General features: G+C 41.7%; 1 protein-coding gene and 1 pseudogene across 2 annotated transcripts; both read right to left on the reverse strand.

Moving 5' to 3' along the window:
* Positions 1-1,041: 1,041 nt before the first annotated feature.
* On the reverse strand, positions 1,042-1,476 carry LOC101609692 (ubiquitin-conjugating enzyme E2 variant 2-like). Of its 2 annotated transcripts, XM_004666974.2 has the most exons (2): positions 1,313-1,476; positions 1,042-1,186 (listed from the first exon to the last, which is right to left on the reverse strand). In XM_004666974.2, the coding sequence occupies exons 1-2, from the start codon at positions 1,474-1,476 to the stop codon at positions 1,042-1,044; spliced, it is 309 nt and encodes a 102-aa protein (XP_004667031.1). The 2 variants fall into 2 exon arrangements, with proteins under 2 accessions (XP_004667031.1, XP_004667030.1); XM_004666973.2 differs by having other exon boundaries at positions 1,042-1,476.
* A 4,073-nt stretch (positions 1,477-5,549) lies between these two features.
* On the reverse strand, positions 5,550-7,189 carry LOC101609409 (annotated as a pseudogene).
* Positions 7,190-18,933: the final 11,744 nt, after the last annotated feature.

Raw genomic sequence — 18,933 nt, forward strand, 5'->3', positions numbered from 1 at the left:
AAGTCAGCAAACCCTGGTGATTCCTTGGTCTCTTCCCCCCTCCCCCATACAGGACTGGGTTACAGATGTGCATGGCCATGTCCAGCTTTTCTTTTTTTTTTTCAAATCAAATTCTTTTTGCACATTCCACATTTTATTTACATGCTAAGACTAACTATAATCTCAAAATCACCTACCCATATACCCATTTCCTTTTTGTTGGCTTCAATTAAAACTTAAATGCATGGTTTATTAAACAAAGACTGTAAACAAATATTTATCATGTCTATTACATGTACCAAACAGGAACATCTTTTAACAGAAATGCATCAGACCCTCCTCCTGTAACATCCTTTTATTATAAATACAGGTATCAAAACAATCTTGAACCTATTTTTGATACTACTGGTAGTCAGCACCCACACCGCTTCAAAGATTAACACAGTTTGTGACAATATTCATGGTACCTGCTACTTTAAACAATTTCAACTGCATCTCTCTAAGCAAGATGGATAAAGCTGTCATTTGTTTTTCCTTCTTGAGATTTTCCTTTTCAGAAACACAGGATTCCACTGCCACCTGGCACTTCTTGCAATGCTTTCTTTCATCTTGTAAACCTGAATTCGATATTGCAAGCACGCCAGGTACATGTTTATTTTATTTTATTTTTTGATTTTTCGAGGTAGGGTCTCACTCTAGCCGAGGCTGACCTGGAATTCACTATGGAGTCTCAGGGTGGCCTAGAACTCATGGCAATCCTTCTACCTCTGCCTCCCAAGTGCTGGATTAAAGGCATGCGCCACCATGCCCGGCTTTAGGTATGTGTTTAAATGACAGTGCCTTAACAGGAGAAAGAAAAATTGTGCTGTATTTTTCTTCTGGCTACATGAAAACATAATGGGTGTACATATATTAAATATATTCTTACAAATGTCTGGGTCATGTTTACCAGCTGGAATTCTTTTACTTAATGTGTGGGTATTTGTGCATTGTGATATTTAATCAAGACATTAACATGAGTAGAAGGTTGTCAATTTAAGACAAATTTGAGATCCACTAGAATTAATTGTATGTCTCTCCTTCTGGTGGCTGTGGAAGCTTCATATTTTCTTTGGACATCATTAAACATCTTAACTCTTGAAACACAACTTTAATGCTATATGAATTTTGCCATTTTGCTAAGAATGGTATGCTCCGTGCATCCACCATTCCACTGGAATTAGTTATTCCATTCATATTAATTTTTGTTACAAATCTAACTGATGGAAAAGCTTCTGGATATTTAGATCCACGTTCTACTTTCAGGCTATATATTCTGTTTTCATAGTTTGTCCTTGGTGGCCCAATAATCATGCCTGTCCATCTTGTAAGTGTCATGTCTTCATCATCTTCCAGGCCCCAGGTAACTGTATCATCACCCACTCCTTTTTGTCCTTCTTCCAGTCCTTCCAACAAGTGAAAATTACAAGGAACTTTAACTCCTGTGGAGATTGCCATCTTGTCCCTTTTTCCCAAAATTTTATTAACAACTTCCATGATTATAAAAAAATAACCCATGGTAATACCCTACCTCCCCCCACTTTCCCCTTTGAAACTCCATTCTCCATCATATCCCCTCCCCATCTCATTCAGTCTCTCTTTTAATTTTGATGTCATGATCTTTTCCTCCTCTTATGATAGTCTTGCGTAGGTGGTGTCAGGCACTGTGAGGCCATGAATATCCAGGCCATTTTGTGTCTGGAGGGAGCACACTGTATGGAGTCCTACCCTTCCTTTGGCTCTTACACTCTTTCCACCACCTCTTCCACAATAGACCCTGAGCCTTGGAAGGTGTGATAGAGATATTGCAGTACTGAGCACTGCGGTCACTTATCATACATACATCCCCAGGAATTTTGCTATTTTATTTTATTTGCACTACTGTAGACAAAACCCAAGGCTTCTTACATGTCAAAACATGAGTTGAAACCAGTGTATATTGTCACATAAGCATCACCTTCACTTTCAGGAAACCAAATATTTCTGTCACCCTCCAGAAAAGTTCCTCATTCTAGCACTTTGTAGTCAATACTTTTCCCTATTCTAACCTCCAGAAGACAACTGTTTTGTTTTCCATTTCTTTCTTTTGCTTTAAAGATGTCTTACAAACGTATTAAACCTTGGGGGCCAGGAATAGTGTGAGGCAAGGGATGTGCCTACAGAGCACAATGGAAAAGGAGGAAGCTATCTTGGATTCTGGACCCTGGGCTAGCAGGTCCCTGGGCATCTCACTTGCTTCAGTCTTGTCCTAGCACTGGGGAATCACAGTGTAGGTAGCACTCTGAGTGTGCCTTCTGCAACCTAATACAGTGTATTAAAGATTCATTTACTGTGGCATTTAATAATCAGTCATTCCTTTGTATTTCATTATATCTCAAAATATAGGAGGCAGTGGCAGGAGGATCATGAGTTCAAGGCCAGGACGGACAGAGTAAAAAGAAAAAGAAAGGAAGAAGGGGGGAGGGAGGGCGAGTGAGAAAGAAGAGAAGAGCTCTCTAGTACATATCCATAAAATTATAAGGACCCTTCCTTATATAACTGCAACATCATTATCACACCCAACAAAGAAATTAACAGTAAGCCAGGCACTGTGCAAAGTACTCAGGAAGCTCTGGCAGGAATATCACTCAAGCCCAAGAGTTTGAAGCCAAGTGGAACCATACAGTAAAACCTCATCTCAAAAAGTTAAGTGGGGCTGGAGAGTTGGCTTAGCGGTTAAGTGCTCGCCTGTGAAGCCTACGGACCCCGGTTCAAGGTTCGATTCCCCAGGACCCAAGTTAGCCAGATGCACAAGGGGGCACACGTGTCTGGAGTTCGTTTGCAGTTGCTGGAAGCCCTGGCGTGCCCATTCTCTCTCTCTCTCCTCCTCTTCTCTGTCTGTCACTCTCAAATAAATAAAGAAATAATTTTTAAAAAAATTAAAAGAAAAAAGGTGAGTGATGCCTTAATACTATCAGAAATCTATTCATATTCATTATGAAATTTGCAGGTAGATGGATGGACCTGGAAAGGATTATACTTAGTATGGTAACCCAGGCCCAGAAAGCCAAGCACTACATGTTCTCTCTCATATGTGGATCCTAGCTACAAATGTTTGGACTTGTGTGTGAGTTGGAATAAAACTTGATAGCAGAGGCCAGTAAGATAGAAAGGGCTATAAGGGAGTAAGGAGAGGGGAGAATTTAAGGGGATGATATTGTATATAGAAGAGCAGATTACTAGGAGTGGAAAGGCCTAAGTGAGGTCAGGGGAAGAGATTAAGTGAAGTCATATGGAAAGGTACTTTTTTTGGACAATGGTACATCCAGAAGGTATAGATTGTTACTAGAAAAATTTCAGTGCCAGCGATGGGATACCACCCAGTGAGTTGTTGGCCAGGGAGGTCCCTGATGCCCCCAAAACATTATAGGCCATTGCTGAGGCTCTTGGTTTCTCTCCAGGAATAGATGGTGTTGTGGTTTGATTCAAGTGCCCCATAAACTTAGGTGTTCTGAATGCTAGGTTTCCAGCTGATGAAGATTTGGGAATTAATGTCTCCTGGAGAGAGTGTATTGGTGGGGGTGAGCTTATGTGTGTTATATCCAGCTCCCCCTTGCTAGTGTTTGGTACTGTCCTGTTGCTACAGTCTACCTTATGCTGGCCAGGGGGTGATGTCCACCCTTTGCTCATGCTGTCATTTTCTGTACCATCATGGAGTTTCCCCCTCAAGCCTATAAGCTCAAATAAACCTCTTTTTTTTCCCCACAAGCTGCTCTTGATTGGGTGATTTCTGCTAGCTACGAGAACCTGACTACAACAGATGTTAATATCCTACTGCTGAAGACTCCACATACTTGGCTCAGTTAAAAGATCTCAGACTATGGGAATGTTTGAATATCATTAGGATTGATAAAATCTATGGGAACTTTTAAAGTTGGACTGAATGCATTGCCTTTTACATCATGGATAGTTATCAGTTTGTGGGTGCTAGAGGCAGAATGTGGTGGTTTTATTCAGGTGTCCCCCATAAACTTAGATATACAGAATGCTAGATTCCTAGATGATGGAGATTTGAGAATTAAAACCTCCTAAAGGCAGTGTATTGTTGGGGTCAGGCTTATGGGTATTTTATCCAGTTTCCTTGAGCCAGTGTTTGGCACACTCTCCTGTTGCAATTGTCCACCTTATGTTCGGCAGGGGTGATGTCCACCCTCTCCTCATACCATCATTTTCCCCTGCCATCATGGAACTTCCCCTTGAGGCTGTAAACCAAAATAAACCATTTTTCCCCCACACAAAAAAATAAATAAAAAAATTAAAAATACATAAAATGGTAGACTGAGTAAGCATTGTTTCTTGAAAATAAAATATGTATGCATATGTATCCTGTGTATATTAGGTTGCAAAATAAATTATGTAAGGGGTGGGGATATAGTTCAGTGGTAGAGAGAGATTAGGTTCAATTCCAAGCACATAAAATCACAGCAATAATAATGTTAAAGTACTTTTAACTTCCTACAGAATTTGTTTTTTAATATTTTCAACACTTTAAAAATAAAATATTTTGGGCTGGAGAGATGGCTTAGTGGTTAAGCGCTTGCCTGTGAAGCCTAAGGACCCTGGTTCGAGGCTTGGTTCCCCAGGTCCCACGTTAGCCAGATGCACAAGGGGGCGCAGGCGTCTGGATTTCGTTTGCAGAGGCTGGAAGCCCTGGCGCGCCCATTCTCTCTCTCTCCCTCTACCTGTCTTTCTCTCTGTGTCTATCGCTCTCAAATAAATAAATAAAAAATTAAAAAAAAATAATAAAATATTTTTACTAATTTATTTGAGAGAAAAAGGAAAGGAGAGAGAGAGAGAGAATGGGCATACAAGTGCCACTAGACACTGTAAACAAACTCCAGACATGTGTGCCACCTTGTACATCTGGCTTATATGGGTCGTAGGGAATCAAACCTGGGTCCTTTGACTTTTAGGCAAGCACCTTAATCACTAAGCAATCTTTCCAGCCTATCATATATGTTATTTGAGAGGGGGAGAAAGAGGGAAAGAGATGAAAGAGAGAGAGTATGGGTATACCAGGACCTCCTGCCACTTCAAATGAACTCCAGATACATGTGTTACTTTGTGCATTTGGCTTTACATGGGTACTGGGGAACCAAACCGGGGCTGATAGGCTTTGTAAGCAAGTACCTTTAAATGCTAAACCATCTCCGTGTTTTTCTTTTCTTTTTCTTTCTTTCTTCTCTTTTTCTTTCTTTTTTTTTAAGGTAGGGTCTCACTCTAGCCCAGGCTGACCTGAAATTCACTATATAGTCTCAGGCTGGCCTTGAACTCACAGCAATCCTCCTACCTCTGCCTCCCAAGTGCTGGGATTAAAGGCGTGTGCCACCACACCTGGCTTTTTTTCCACATTCTAAACCATTTATTCAGTAATCCTAGACCTCAGGCTGTTTTTGGCCCCTGAGCCAGGCCCACATTGCTCCAGGCATGGGGACCATACAACCTAATAGAGCCAACCAGCACCCAATCGCCTGTGGCCACAATATCCATGGCTATAACTGCTTCATCTGTCTCCGCTCCTGTAGCCGCTGCCACTTCTCATTGGGTTCTGGTGCTGGAGTTCCACTATCTGCTGTGAACTGGGGGCCCAGCACATTCACCCACAGGAGATAAAGGGCCCGGCCTGGAGCCCGAAGCCAGAAGGACCACATGTAGAGGGAGACGCAGCTGAGCACCTGCACAATGGCTGTCAGCAGGATCACATCATTAAGGTGTTCTGCCATGCCCTGCTCCATGTTGAGGTCCATGACACCATCTGCCGCGGACTGGCAAAGCAGGGACCACCAGTCCGAGGGAAAACAGGGCCTTGGGAGGTGGGCAAGGAGATGGCGAAGTGACAAAAAGACACACACACAAGGTTAATGTATCTGATGAAGTAGAGCATCCAGTTATATACAATTCTGGCTGCATAAGTTAGCCTTTGTTTATTTAAGTGGTACAATTTCTATGAATAGCCTGTTCCAGGAGAGGCACAAATGCATTGAGTAAAGATTACAATCACAAATTTAATAGTTAATATCTCACCAAAATCAGTGTTAGACAGTCAGTGGTTACAAATGACGTTTGGTTTTTAGCCTGCTTCAAGCATCAAGTATTTTTTTTGTTCATTTTTTACTTATTTATTTGAGAGCGACAGACATAGAGAGACAGATAGAGGGAGAGAGAGAGAATGGGCGCGCCAGGGCTTCCAGCCTCTGCAAATGAACTCCAGACGCGTGCGCCCCCTTGTGCATCTGGCTAACGTGGGACCTGGGGAACCAAGCCTTGAACCGGGGTCCTTAGGCTTCACAGGCAAGCGCTTAACCGCTAAGCCATCTCTCCAGCCCAAGCATCAAGTATTTTTAACAAAAGTTCTAACAGGGCAACTTCATAACTCTAATATATTTTCTTCCTTGAACCATGCCATAAAAATGTAAACAAGCACGAAGGTGGCCTCAACCTAGCAAGTCTGTCCACACAAGTTAAAGATTACCAAGAAACATGCTTCCCACCATTGTTTACTAGCGTATCCCCATTCCTATACACTCCTGTATAAGGTGATGGTTCATTGATTGGTTCTGGTCCTCGGAATTCTGACTACGGCTTGAAACAATAGCGGGGTCTCTGGAGGAAGCATCACACCATCAGGTGACTCAATTTTTTAGAAACTTGCTCCATATCTAATTTTTACTAAATTGTGAAAGAACATCATGCTGCTGTCATATGTCAGGAACAGAACAGTAGTAATGAAGAAAACAGCTATTAGAGAGCAGCAAAAGGCACTACAAGCCTGGAGAATGCATGCCCTTCCAGGAGGCTTTCTTCCTTGAAGCTTTCGCCTTGGCCTGGTGAACAAGTCACACAGACTCCACTGGAGTTGGCGTGGCAACCATCCATCAAGGACCCATCCTCAGAGAAGGCTGCCTGAGCCATCGAGCTCACAGAGTAGTAACTGGCCCCATATACAGCCAAACTAAAATCCAAGGCCATCCAGGCCCAAAATGAGGCAGATGAGTAGAAGATGACTAAGGTCACAAGGCAGTAAATGGCATTGGCCCCCCAGTATGATCCACAGGTAGAACTTCAGAGTCTCTTTGTTCTCTTCAAATATCTGTTTCTTTCCTCTGGTGCCCACTTTACCCTTGAGTGCCATGATGCACGGCAAATACCCAGCCTGAGAAACAAGGGCAAGTGTCTGAAACCACACTTGCTACACACCACATTGGCAGCCCATGCACTTCCAGTACAGACTGCCTTTTTATTTTATTTATTTATTTTCTTTAACAACTTCCATGATTATAAAAAATACCCCATGGTAATATCCTACCTCCACCCACTTACCCCTTTGAAACTCCACTCTCCATCATACCCCCTCCCCATTTCAATCAGTCTCTCTTTAACTTTTTTTAAATTTTTAAAATTTTTATTAACATTTTCCATGATTATAAATCTTTAACTTTTGATGTCATGATCTTTTCTTCCTCTTATGATGGTCTTATGCAGGTAGTATCAGGCACTGTGAGGCCATGGATATCCAGGCCATTTTTCTTTTCTGTTTTTTTTTTTGTTGTTGTTTTGTTTTTCGAGGTAGAGTCTCACTCTAGCTCAGGCTGACCTGGAATTCACTATGGAGTCTCAGTGTGGCCTTGAACTCATGGCAATACTCCTACCTCTGCCTCCCGAGGGCTGGGATTAAAGACGTGTGCCACCATGCCCGGCCTTATCCAGGCAATTTTATGTCTGGAGGGAGCATGTTGTATGGAGTCCTGCCCTTCCTTTGGCTCCTACATTCTTTCCGCCACCTCTTCCGCATTAGACCCTGAGCCTTGGAAGGTGTGATAGAGATATTGCAGTACTGAGCACTGCGGTCACTTCTTTCCAGCACCATGATACCTTCTGAGTCGTCCCAAGGTCACTGCCACCTGAAAAGAGAAGATTCTCAACCAAAAGTGCAAGTAGCATTAATATAAGGGTGTGAACATTAACAGAAGTGCTTACTGGGCAGTTTGATAAGCACAGTATATACATTTAGCCAGACAGCAGCAGACATTACACCCCTAGGGCACATGACTACCCCTGTTTTAAGTTTTCAGTGTCAGGGATTTATTTCTTCCCATGGAGTGAGCCTCCAGTCCATTCAGAAGGCAGTTGGTTTCCCCCATAACAGACATGCCACTATTGCACCTGTTGGCTCATTTGGCCTGGCTGGCCAAATATAAGGCATGCAGTGTCCACTGTTGAGTATCTTCACTGGTGATTTCTCTTTCTCCCATTGAACTGCATTTAGAACGGCTTCTTCCAGCTTTCTGTCAGCTGGTCTACATGGAGGAGGTTATCAGCTCCGTTCCAGCAGGATTTCTCAGTGGCCTTGCAGCACAAGTATGTGGAGTCTTCAGCAATATTTTTTTTTAATTTTTCGAGGTAAGGTCTCTCTCTAGTCCAGTCTGACCTGGAATTTAATAGTATCAGGGTGGTCTTGAACTCATGGAGATCCCACTTTCTCTACCTTCTGAGAGCTGGGATTAAAGGTGTGTGCCATTATGCCAGGCTTCACTTTTTTAAAATGTTTCATTTATTTATTTATTTGAGAGGGAGAGAAAGAATGGGTACAACAGGGCTTTTAGCCACTGGAGACAAACTAGACGTATGCACCAGTACCAGTTAGTGCATCTGGCTTTACATGGGCTCTGGGGAATCAAATCTGGGACCTTAGGCTTTGCAGGGAAGTGCCTTATCCACTAAGCTCTTTCCAAACCAAGTTTTCTTTTCTTTCTTTCTTTTTTTTTTTTTTTAACTGTGGAATGTGGTCCAAAAGGCTGGTAAGCTTTAATATAGAAGGCAAAATGTCAGAATAAAAAATTCGGTAGTTGGGCTGGACAGATGGCTTAGTGGTTAGATGCACTTGCTTGAACAGCATGCCAGACTTGGTTCAATTCCTGAGCCACCCACATAAAACTCATAAACCATACTTACTTGCATCAGTAAGAGACTATCTCACAGAAGATAAAGTACAGAAAAGTCCTCTCACTTCTACACACATGCCTTAACATGCACATGTCCATACACTACACACACACACACACAATATATATACACACATAAATACATGTACGTTTAAATAAAATAAGATGTTCAAGGCTGGAGGGCTTAGTGGTTAAGGTGCTTGTCTGCAAAGCCTAATGGCCTGAGTTTGATCCCCCTGTGCACACATAAAACCAGGTGCACAAGGTGGCACATGGATCTGGAGTTTGTAGCAGCTGGAGGCCCTGTTGTGCTCATTATCTGTCTCCTCTTCTCTCTCTCTCCCTCCCTTCCCCCCTCTCCCCCCTTGCATGTAAATGAAGACTTTTTTTGGATATGGTTTTACTCTATCCCAGGCTGACTTGGAATTCATTATGTAGTCTCAGGGTGGCCTCAAACTCATGGCAATCCTCCTACCTCTGCCTCCCAAGTGCTAGGACTAAAGGCATGCACCACCATACCTGGCAAAAATTTTTTTTATTTATTTAAAAATATTTTTTATTTATTTCTTTTGAAGCACAGAGAGAAAGAGAGAGAAACAAGAGACAGGGAGGGAAGAAGGAAGGAAGGGTAGGAGGATGAGCAGTACCAGGGCTACCAGCCATTGCAAATGAACTCCAGATGCATGTGCCACTTTGTGCATCTGGCTTTATGTGGACACTGGGGAATTGAAGTCATATTGTTATGCTTTGCAGGTATGTGGCTTAATCACTGAGCCACTCTTCAGCCTGATCACCAGTTGTCATTGGCTGAGGCTAGGATAGGAGACTGGGATACAGGAAGCACTGTGCCTACTGCTGGAGCTGACAATTAGTGAGTTTGATGGTGGCAGGTGAGATGGTGATGTCCAGTGTGTACTGCAAGCACTCACAGACATTTTTCTCCCATGTTCTCTTTCTTTTTCTTTCCTTCCTTCCTCCCTCCTTTCTTTTTCCTTTCCTTACTAGTTTCTCTTTCCTTTCTTCTCTTTCTTTTTTTCTTTCCTTTCTTTTCCTTTTTTTATTGACACCTATCTTTCTCTGGTTTAGGTATCAGGGTGATGCTGGCTTCATAGGAGGAGTTCAGTAGGATTCCTTCCTTTTCTATTTTATGGAAAAATTTGAGAAGCATGGTGTTAGTTCTTCAATGAAGGGTCTGGTAAAATTCACCAGTGAATCCATCTGGGCCTGGACTTTTGTGAGTTGGGAGATATTTTTATAACTGTTTGGATCTCCATACTTTTTATAGGTCTATTTAAGTGGTTAATTTCATCTTGATTTAATCTTGGTAGGTCATATAAATCAAGGAAATTATCCAAACTTTTAACTTTTAACATCCTGCTTTTTAACCCAGTCTGTAAACTCGTGTCTTTTGGTTGGGGCATTGAGCCTGTTGATATTAAGAATTATTACTAAGGGCTGGAGTGCTACTATTCAGCTAGCTCTCTCACTTTCACACAGTCTAGGACCCCAAATCATGCAAAGGCACCACTCACAGGCTGCGTCTTCCCACTTTAATTAATCTAGTCTAGAGAATCCCTAACATACATACCAAGAGATTTGTTTCTATGGTGATTCTAAATCCTGTCAAGATGACAACCATCACTCCCTCCATACCTGTACTCCACTATTTCCTAAGCTCTCATATTTCATCTTTTTCCTTCAACCCTCATTATTGTTGCTTTCCTAAACCTTCTCTCTTCTGGTAGTATTTATTGTACTATTCTTTTTTAGCTTCTCTTTCAGCCTAAAAATCTAATAATTTCTTGTGCCCACTTCAGGACACTAGGTAACTCTCTAATATGTAATAAATTATTACTGGAGAATAATCAGTGTGAAACTTCCCAAGCTCCTATTTAGCAAAGGATTTCAAATTTTTTATACAAGTGATGTCTTAAATGGTAGTGTTTCTGAACTCTGAGCAAGGGGACCACTTAGCTTACCTTGAAACCATTCAAAGATGTTTATCAAATCCTTTTACACATGTAGCTTCCTTTTATATGGCACGCAGGCTAAATGATTAAAAAAACTCATTGAATTTTGTTATTTCATTGCCATTTTCTTACATGGCCTAAAGTTAAGGCTCATGAAACCATATGTGATAATTAGAAGAGGTATAGGAAGAGGCCTCTCTGAACACATAACTTTCTCTGAAGGCTTTTACTATGATATTATGGTGTCTGAATTCTCTAGCCCACTGACAGCTCAAAGACATACCAGTTTTCCTGATTTGGTCTCTTGTAGGTTTGGTGGCAGCATACTGGCAGTGTTGCTAAGGCAGCATTTAGCAATGACTGTGGTCTGTGAATAGATAATATACTAATATGGTATGTGGTGGTTTGATTCAGGTGTCCCCCATAAACTTAGGTGTTTTGAATGCTAGGTTCCCAGCTGATGGAGATTTGGGAATGAATGTCTCCTGGAGGGAGTGTATTGTTGGGGGCGGGCTTATGGGTGTTACAGCCAGTTTCTCCTAGCCACAGTATGGCACTCTCTCCTGTTCCTGTTGCCCACCTGATGTTGGCCAGGGGGCGATGTCCACCCTCTGCTCATGCCATCATTTCCCCCTGCTATCGTGGAGCTTCCCCTTGAGACTGTAAGCCACAATAAATCTTTTTCCCACAAGCTGATCTTGGTCAGGTGATTTCTACCAGCAATGTGAACCTGCCTGCAACATGGTACAAGCATTATGACTATTGTAGTCAGCTTCACATTGCTGGAATGAACTTCTAAACCAGGCACAGTTTCTGGGAGGAAGGGATTTACTGAAGCTTACAGAGATCCAGGGGAAGTTCCATAATGGTTGAAGAAGCTGGCTCCTTTTCACAAATCCAAGCATAGATAAAAACCACCAGCAGCCATTCAGTACCACAAACAAGCAGAAAAACCTCAGCAAACAGGAAGGATTCAGATAGAACTTTAGCACTTTGCAAACCTTTAGGCTGGAAACAGATCTGTCCCCAGTAATACCCTTGAGCTAGACCCCAGGATCCACGCCAGTGACACCTCTTCTATCCAGGCAGCTTTAATAAAATATCTCAGTATACTGGGGGACATACATTCAAACTATGACAAATAAAAATTTACATTTAGAACTCCTGTATTTAGTCTTGCCCCCATCTACCCAACTCTTTCCACTTCCATAGGAAACCACTTTATTAGTTCCTTATGTATCCTTTCACTGTTTCTTTATGTACAAACGAAACTTACAGAGCTCCCACATTATTTTTTTATCTTTATTTATTTATTTGAGAGCGACAGAGAGAGAAAGAGGGAGAGAGAGAGAGGGAGAGAGAGAGAGAGAGAGAGAGAAAGAGAAGGAGGGAGAGAGGGAGGGAGGGAGGGAGAGAATGGGCGTTCCAGGGCCTCCTACCACTGCAAATGAACTCCTTTGTGCATCTGGCTAACGTGGGTCCTGGGAAATCGAGCCTCAAACCGGGGTCTTTAGGTTTCACAGGCAATCGCTTAACCACTCTCTCTCCTGTCCTCCCACATTATTTTTTAAAGTAGTTTATTTATTTATTCTTTATATTAACAAGGGGAGAGGACAAAAAGAGAATGAGATACAGATAGAGAGAGAGAGAAATAGGCATGTCAGGGCCTCCTGCCACTTCAAAAAAAAGCTCCAGACACATGCAGCACTTGCATCTGCCTTTGTGTGGGTACTAGACAATCAAACCTGGGCCATCATGCTTTGCAAGCAAGTCTCTTGAACTGCTAAGCCATCTCTCCAGCCCCATCACTTCATATAAGCTCACAGAATATGGTACTCAGTCCAGCCACTGGAGGCAAGCACCCTCCACTACAGGTACATGTGTGTGTGTTAAAAGAAACAGAGAGTGATGGACTATAGCAACTAATTCTCCATTGATAAACATTTGGGATTTTTTTCATGACAGTTTTTAAAAACTATTTTATTTATTTATTTATTTTAGAGAGAAGAAGGCAGAGAGAAAGAAAGAGGGAGAGAGGATAGGCACACCAGGAAGTCTTGGCATTGCAAATGAATTTAAGATGCATATGTTACCTAGTGCATCTGGCTTACATGGGTACTGGGGAATCAAACCTAGGTCCTTAGGCTTTTCAGGCAAGTACCTTAACCACTAGGCCATCTCTTCAGCCCATTTTTTGTGATGTTGTGAATAGAACCTAGAGTCTTCTTGTCAGTTTCTTTTTTGCATGTGTATGTAGCTGTAGTGTGCATGTGTGTATGCATGTTTGTATGTGTGTGGGTGTCTTCCTCTGTCACTCATCTCATTTTCTTTAGACAGGGTCTGTGAATGAACCCAGAGTTTACTGATTTGGCTAGGCCCCAAGGATTCTCTTATGTCTACCCCCTGGCATTAGGATTACAGGTGCATGCTAACATGCTCCTTTTTTTTTTGAGTTAGAGTCTCACTGTCAATGCTCTATTCCTTTATGTGGGTACTGGGGATCTGAAGTCAGGTCTTCATGATTGTGTGCTGAGCCAGCTCCCTGGGTCCTCCTGTTATTTTTTTTACTTTATATTTTATTTATACTTTGATAAATATAATAAAATGTAGGCAGGTATGGAGGCTCATGCCTTCAATCCCAGCACTTGGGAGGTAGATGTAGAAAGATTGCCATGAGTTCAAGAAGAACCTGGGACTACATAGCGAATTCCAGGTTAGCCTAGGCTAGAGTGAAATCCCATCTCAAAAAAATGTATACTTTGCATATACTTATAATTTTAATCTTTTTACATTATTGCTATTTATAAAATACAGGTTTTGAGAAAAAATCTTGGTCCTATAGGGAAGGAACAAATATTGTAACAATGCCACTCAAGACACACAAGTAGTTTAAACAACATAGAAGTTGATTTCTTTGCCTTGTCATTGGTATAAAGGTAAGTAGTCCAGGACTGGTAAGTAGTCCAAGAAAGCTGGAAAGGTTTTTGCCATATTCCAGCTAAAAGGAGATAGAAAATGCTCGACAGTATGGATTTCCTTTTAGCATCATATTGTGGAAATAGCTCATGTAAGATGTCACATGGCTATTGTAAGATACAAGAGAGATGAGAAGCTGCAGTCTCTTGCTGGATGGTCATGCCATGTGCCTGACTAAAGAAGAAGAATATGGTCTCTACTACACTGATGGCCTGATGCTCAGGATCCCAATATAGAGTGCATCAGAGCATTGTATTCTAGATAATGGCTCTACACTTTTCAGAAATTTGCAGTGGGAGACTGATGTAGAGGATCAAGGGTTCACGTAGGCTTTACCTTCTTAAACGTTTTGTCTTTGTGATGCTGGGAACTGAACCTAGAGTGCTCTATCACTGAGCTCCTACTTTCTTGGCCTCATAATTCTGTGGCTCTTTTTGCTCACAGTGGTATTTTCTATTGGGTGGAACTTTTATTCTCTCAGTTTCTTTTTGCACACACACGTGTGGTGGTGCTCTATACACTACCTGTAGTGGAGGGTGCTTGCCTACAGTGGCTGGAGCAGAATGTTGGATGTCACATTCCATCGCTCTTTCAGTTGGTCTTGTTCTAAGTGGGAGTCTCTTTACTGATTTCAAAGCTTGCATGGTTCCAAAGATTCTTGAGTCTGTGCTCCCCCTGTGGTAATAGGGTTATAGAAGCATGTGGCCACACACCCAGTTGTTTATGTGGGACCTGGAGATTTGAACTCTGGTGGGTCTCAGACCCCGGCAGGCTCTTATGCTGGCATACAAAGTTCACACAGCCACTGAGCAATCTCTCCAGCCAGTCTGTTTCTTTCTCAATGTATGTTACTAGAAGTATGCACTTGTTTGTTCTTTTCCCAACACTTTATTCACATACTCTTGGAGATACCATTCTATTTCTAAGACAACTCTTGGGGCTTATTACTAAATTAATTGGCAAAAAGAGGTCTCCTAGGGAACAAAAACCAGAGCCTTTTCATACCTCTAAACTCCCCATCTCCCTTCCCTTGATACCTTACTTAAATACAATATAAACAATGGACAGTTTAAGAGGCCCAAGTAAGTGGCGTTTTTATCTTTTGTTCTCAATTTTTATTAACGTTTTCCATGATTATAAAAAATATCCCATAATACCCTCCCCTGCCTTCCCCCTTTGAAATTCCATTCTCCATCATATCCCCTTCCCATCTCAATCAGTCTGTCTTTTATTTTTGTGTGATGATCTTTTCCTCCTCTTATGGTGGTCTTGTGCAGGCACTATGAGGTCATGGATATCCAGGGCATTTTATGTCTGGAGGGAGCATTTTGTAAGGAGTCCTACCCTTCCTTTGGCTCTTACATTCTTTCTGCCACCTCTTCCGCATTAGACCCTGAGCCTTGGAAGGTGTGATCGAGATGAGATGTTAGTACTCCAGTCACTTATTTCCAGCTAGAAGGCTTAGGTTACATGTAAAAGGGACTTCTGCTAAACTAATGGATAGGGATAAAGCTACAAAGGAAAGACACGAACATAATGTGATTTATCACATAAATTGGAGTACTTCAAGGAACTGAAGGCACTAAAGTAATTCTATGTGAGATAGTTACCTGTTGCTGAAAAACTGGTTTTACTGCATTAGTGGACTACAAAAGAGTTCTACTGAAAACTAACTTTGGGGCTGGAGAGATGGCTTAGCAGTTAAGGTGCTTGTCTGTGAAGCCTAAGGACTCAGACTAGATTCCCCAGTACCCACATATGCCAGATGCACAAGGTGGCACATGCATCTGCAGTTCATTTGCAGTGGCTAGAAGCTCTTACATGCCCATTTTCTCCCTCTCTCAAATACATACATACATAAAAGAACAAAAACAAAAAATATATTTAAAAAACTAACTTTGAAAATGAAATTTCTTGCTGGGTGTGGTGGCACACACCTTTAATCCCAACACTCGGGAGGCAGAGGTAGGAGGATCGTCATGAGTTCAAGGCCACCCTGAGATTACATAGTGAATTCCAGGTCAGCTTGGGCTAGAGTGAGACCCTACCTCAAAAGAAAAAAAAAAAAAAAAAGGAAAATGAAATTTCTTCAGGATGATTGAAAATTCAAGGCCAACCAGGAATACACAGTGAGTTAGAAGCCAGTCTGGACTACACAGCAAAACAAGTAAGCACAATCCTAATTTTTTGTTCTAAAAATAAGAAACAGCATGTATTGCTGGATATGGTGGTCAATGCCTTTAATCTCAGCACTTGGGAGGCAGAGATAGGAGGATTGTTGTGAGTTTGAGGTCATCCTGAGACTACATAGTGAATTCCAGGTCAGCCTGAACTAGAGTGAAACTCTACATTGAAAAAAAAAACATGTATGACTGAATATTAGAAAACTCCCTTATTTAAATTGATTATCTGGACATTAAAAATAACACAAACATGGGCTGGAAAGATGACACAGTGGTTAAAGGCACTTGCTAAAAAAAACCCCTGCTGGTCTGAGTTCAATTCTGCAGTACTCAAATAAAGCTGGAGGCAAACTGGTACCCAGGTGCAAAGTGGAACACATGTCTATAATCACAAAGCATCTATGGCCATGGGAGGCAGTGCCAGGAGAAACAGTAAGTTCATGGACCAGCTAGACTGGCAGGACCAAGAACAAAGGAGACCCTGTCTCAGCAAAGGTGGAAGGAGAGGACAAATGCCTCAGACCTCCACACATGCATCATGGCACACATGCATACACACACCTATCATACGCATCCACACATGCACGCGCGTGCTCTTTCTCTCTCTTAAAAAAAAAAAAAAAACCCACAGAGCCAGGCACAGCTGCTCATACCTATAATGCCAGCACTCAGGAGGCTGAAGTAGGAGGATCTTTATGAGTTAGAGGCCAGCCTGGGCTACAGTGAGTTTCAAGTCAGCCTGGGCTACAGTAAGACCCCACCTAACAAAGGAATAATTTCAGGCTGGAGGGATGGCTTAGTGGTTAAGGCATTTGCCTGCAAAGCCAAAGGACCCAGCTTCGATTCCCCAGGACCCACGTTAGCCAGATGCAGAAGGGGACACAGGCATCTGGAGTTCCTTTGCTGTGGCTGAAGCCCCGGCGTGCCCATTCTCTCTCTCTCTCTCTCTCTCTCTCTCTCCCTCCCTCCCTTCCTCTTTCTCTGTCAAATAAAAAAATAATAAAATATGTTAAAAAAGAATAATTTCTTGGCATATGTTCACATATTTTGATCAATTTCTTAACCATGTCTGTTTGTTTGAATATTTATTTAAGAGATAGAGAGACAGAGCGAGAAACAGGCAGATAGAGAGAATGAGAATGGGCATGCTAGGGCTCTAGCCACCGCAACAAATAAACTCTAGATGCATGTGCCACCTTGTGCATTTGGCTTTACATAGGTACTGGTTAATTAAACTGGAGTCCTTAGGCTTTACAGGGAAGCACCTTGAATGCTGAGCCCTCTCCAGCCCCATGTCTTTTTATTATTATTATTTTGTTGTTGTTTTGTTTTGTTTTTTTGAGGCAAGGTCTTGCTCTAGCCCTGGTTGACCTAGAATTCACTATGTGATCTCAAACTCACAGCAATCCTCCTACCTCTGCCTTCCAAGTGCTGGGATTAAATGTGGATTATAAACCTTTTTCATATTTTATTTACTTATTTGAGAAAGAGAGAGAGGCAAAGAGAGAGAATGGGCACACCAGGGCCTATATCCAGTTCAAACGAACTCTAGGTGCATGCCCCACCTTATGCATCTGGCTTTGAGTAATGGGGAATCAAACTGGGTCCTTATGTATTGCAGGCAAGCATTTTAGTGACTGAGCCATCTCTCCAGCCCCATGTTTGTTTTTAATACACTATTATCTCTGATATTTTTCTGAAAAATGTTCGTTTCTGGTATGATCTTTTCATTTTAATTTCTATAACACTGCCTACAATCTGTTTTACAGCTCTGAAATTATAGACATCTTCAATCAATTCATATGTATAGGTTAAACTTTTATTTTTTAAAAAATAATTTTGGTATATGTGTGAGAAAGTGTGACACATGTGGAAAAGTCAGGACAACTTTCAGACTGGTCCTTGCTTTCCACCTTGTTTGAGGCAGGGTCCTTTGTTAGCATTCACTGCTCCAGGTGCTTCTGGAAAATTCTCCTGTCTCAGCCTCCCTTCTTGCTATAACACTGGAATTACAGAAGCCCACCACAGCTCCTAGCTTTTACATGGAACCTGGGGATCCAAACTTAGGTACTCCGAGTTATTCAACAGCATCGTAACCATCTCCCAACCCCTCATAATGTTATTTATATATTTTTTTAAATTTTTGACATTTTCATATGTGAATAAAATGTATTCTGAATTTATTCCCCCATTTATGTGTTAATAAATCACTCTATAAAAGCTGAAAGACCTGCTAAATGCAGAATATTCTCAATACTATTTCATTAGAAATATTAATATTACAACTCAAATATTTTCACACATTCTATTTTTTGTGAAGTTCCCAGAAAGAAGTCACACTTATGTTAAAGATTCTGTAAAGTTGATTTATAAGGTTTGTGAATGACCAAAGATCACGCAGGACCACTCTGAAGCAGGGAAAAAGCTGTTTGTTGGAGTCCCAAACTGCCAGGCTGTCTCAAGGGAGGAAAGAAAGAGAACAGTTAGCATGACTCTGGGTAGTTTGGGTTTTTATAGAGTTTTTCCTTTGGGGAGGGGGATACAAAAGACAAAGGACTGGGGAATTTAGGGAACAGCAGGGACAAAACTGAGATGCTAGTTAGTCAGAGGGACAGAGATCAAATGGAGGAGGAGGAGGAGGTATTCACAGGAGAGGAACCAGGTTGTCTCTAAGACAAGATCATCAGGAAACTATGTCCAAGGGTATTAAGTCAGGAGAGTAGAGGTTAGGCAATATAAACATCTAAAGGTGCATCAATCAGGCCACTGTCATTCTCTTACTTTGTTTTAACTTCATCTTGGTAC

This window comes from Jaculus jaculus, chromosome X (genome assembly GCF_020740685.1).
Source record: "Jaculus jaculus isolate mJacJac1 chromosome X, mJacJac1.mat.Y.cur, whole genome shotgun sequence".
In the NCBI taxonomy this organism is placed as follows: Eukaryota; Metazoa; Chordata; class Mammalia; order Rodentia; family Dipodidae; genus Jaculus; species Jaculus jaculus.

Coding starts and splice junctions, on each gene's coding strand:
- LOC101609692 (XM_004666973.2), bottom strand. CDS start 1,476: ATGGCAATCTCCACAGGAGTTAAAGTTCCTTGTAATTTTCACTTGTTG.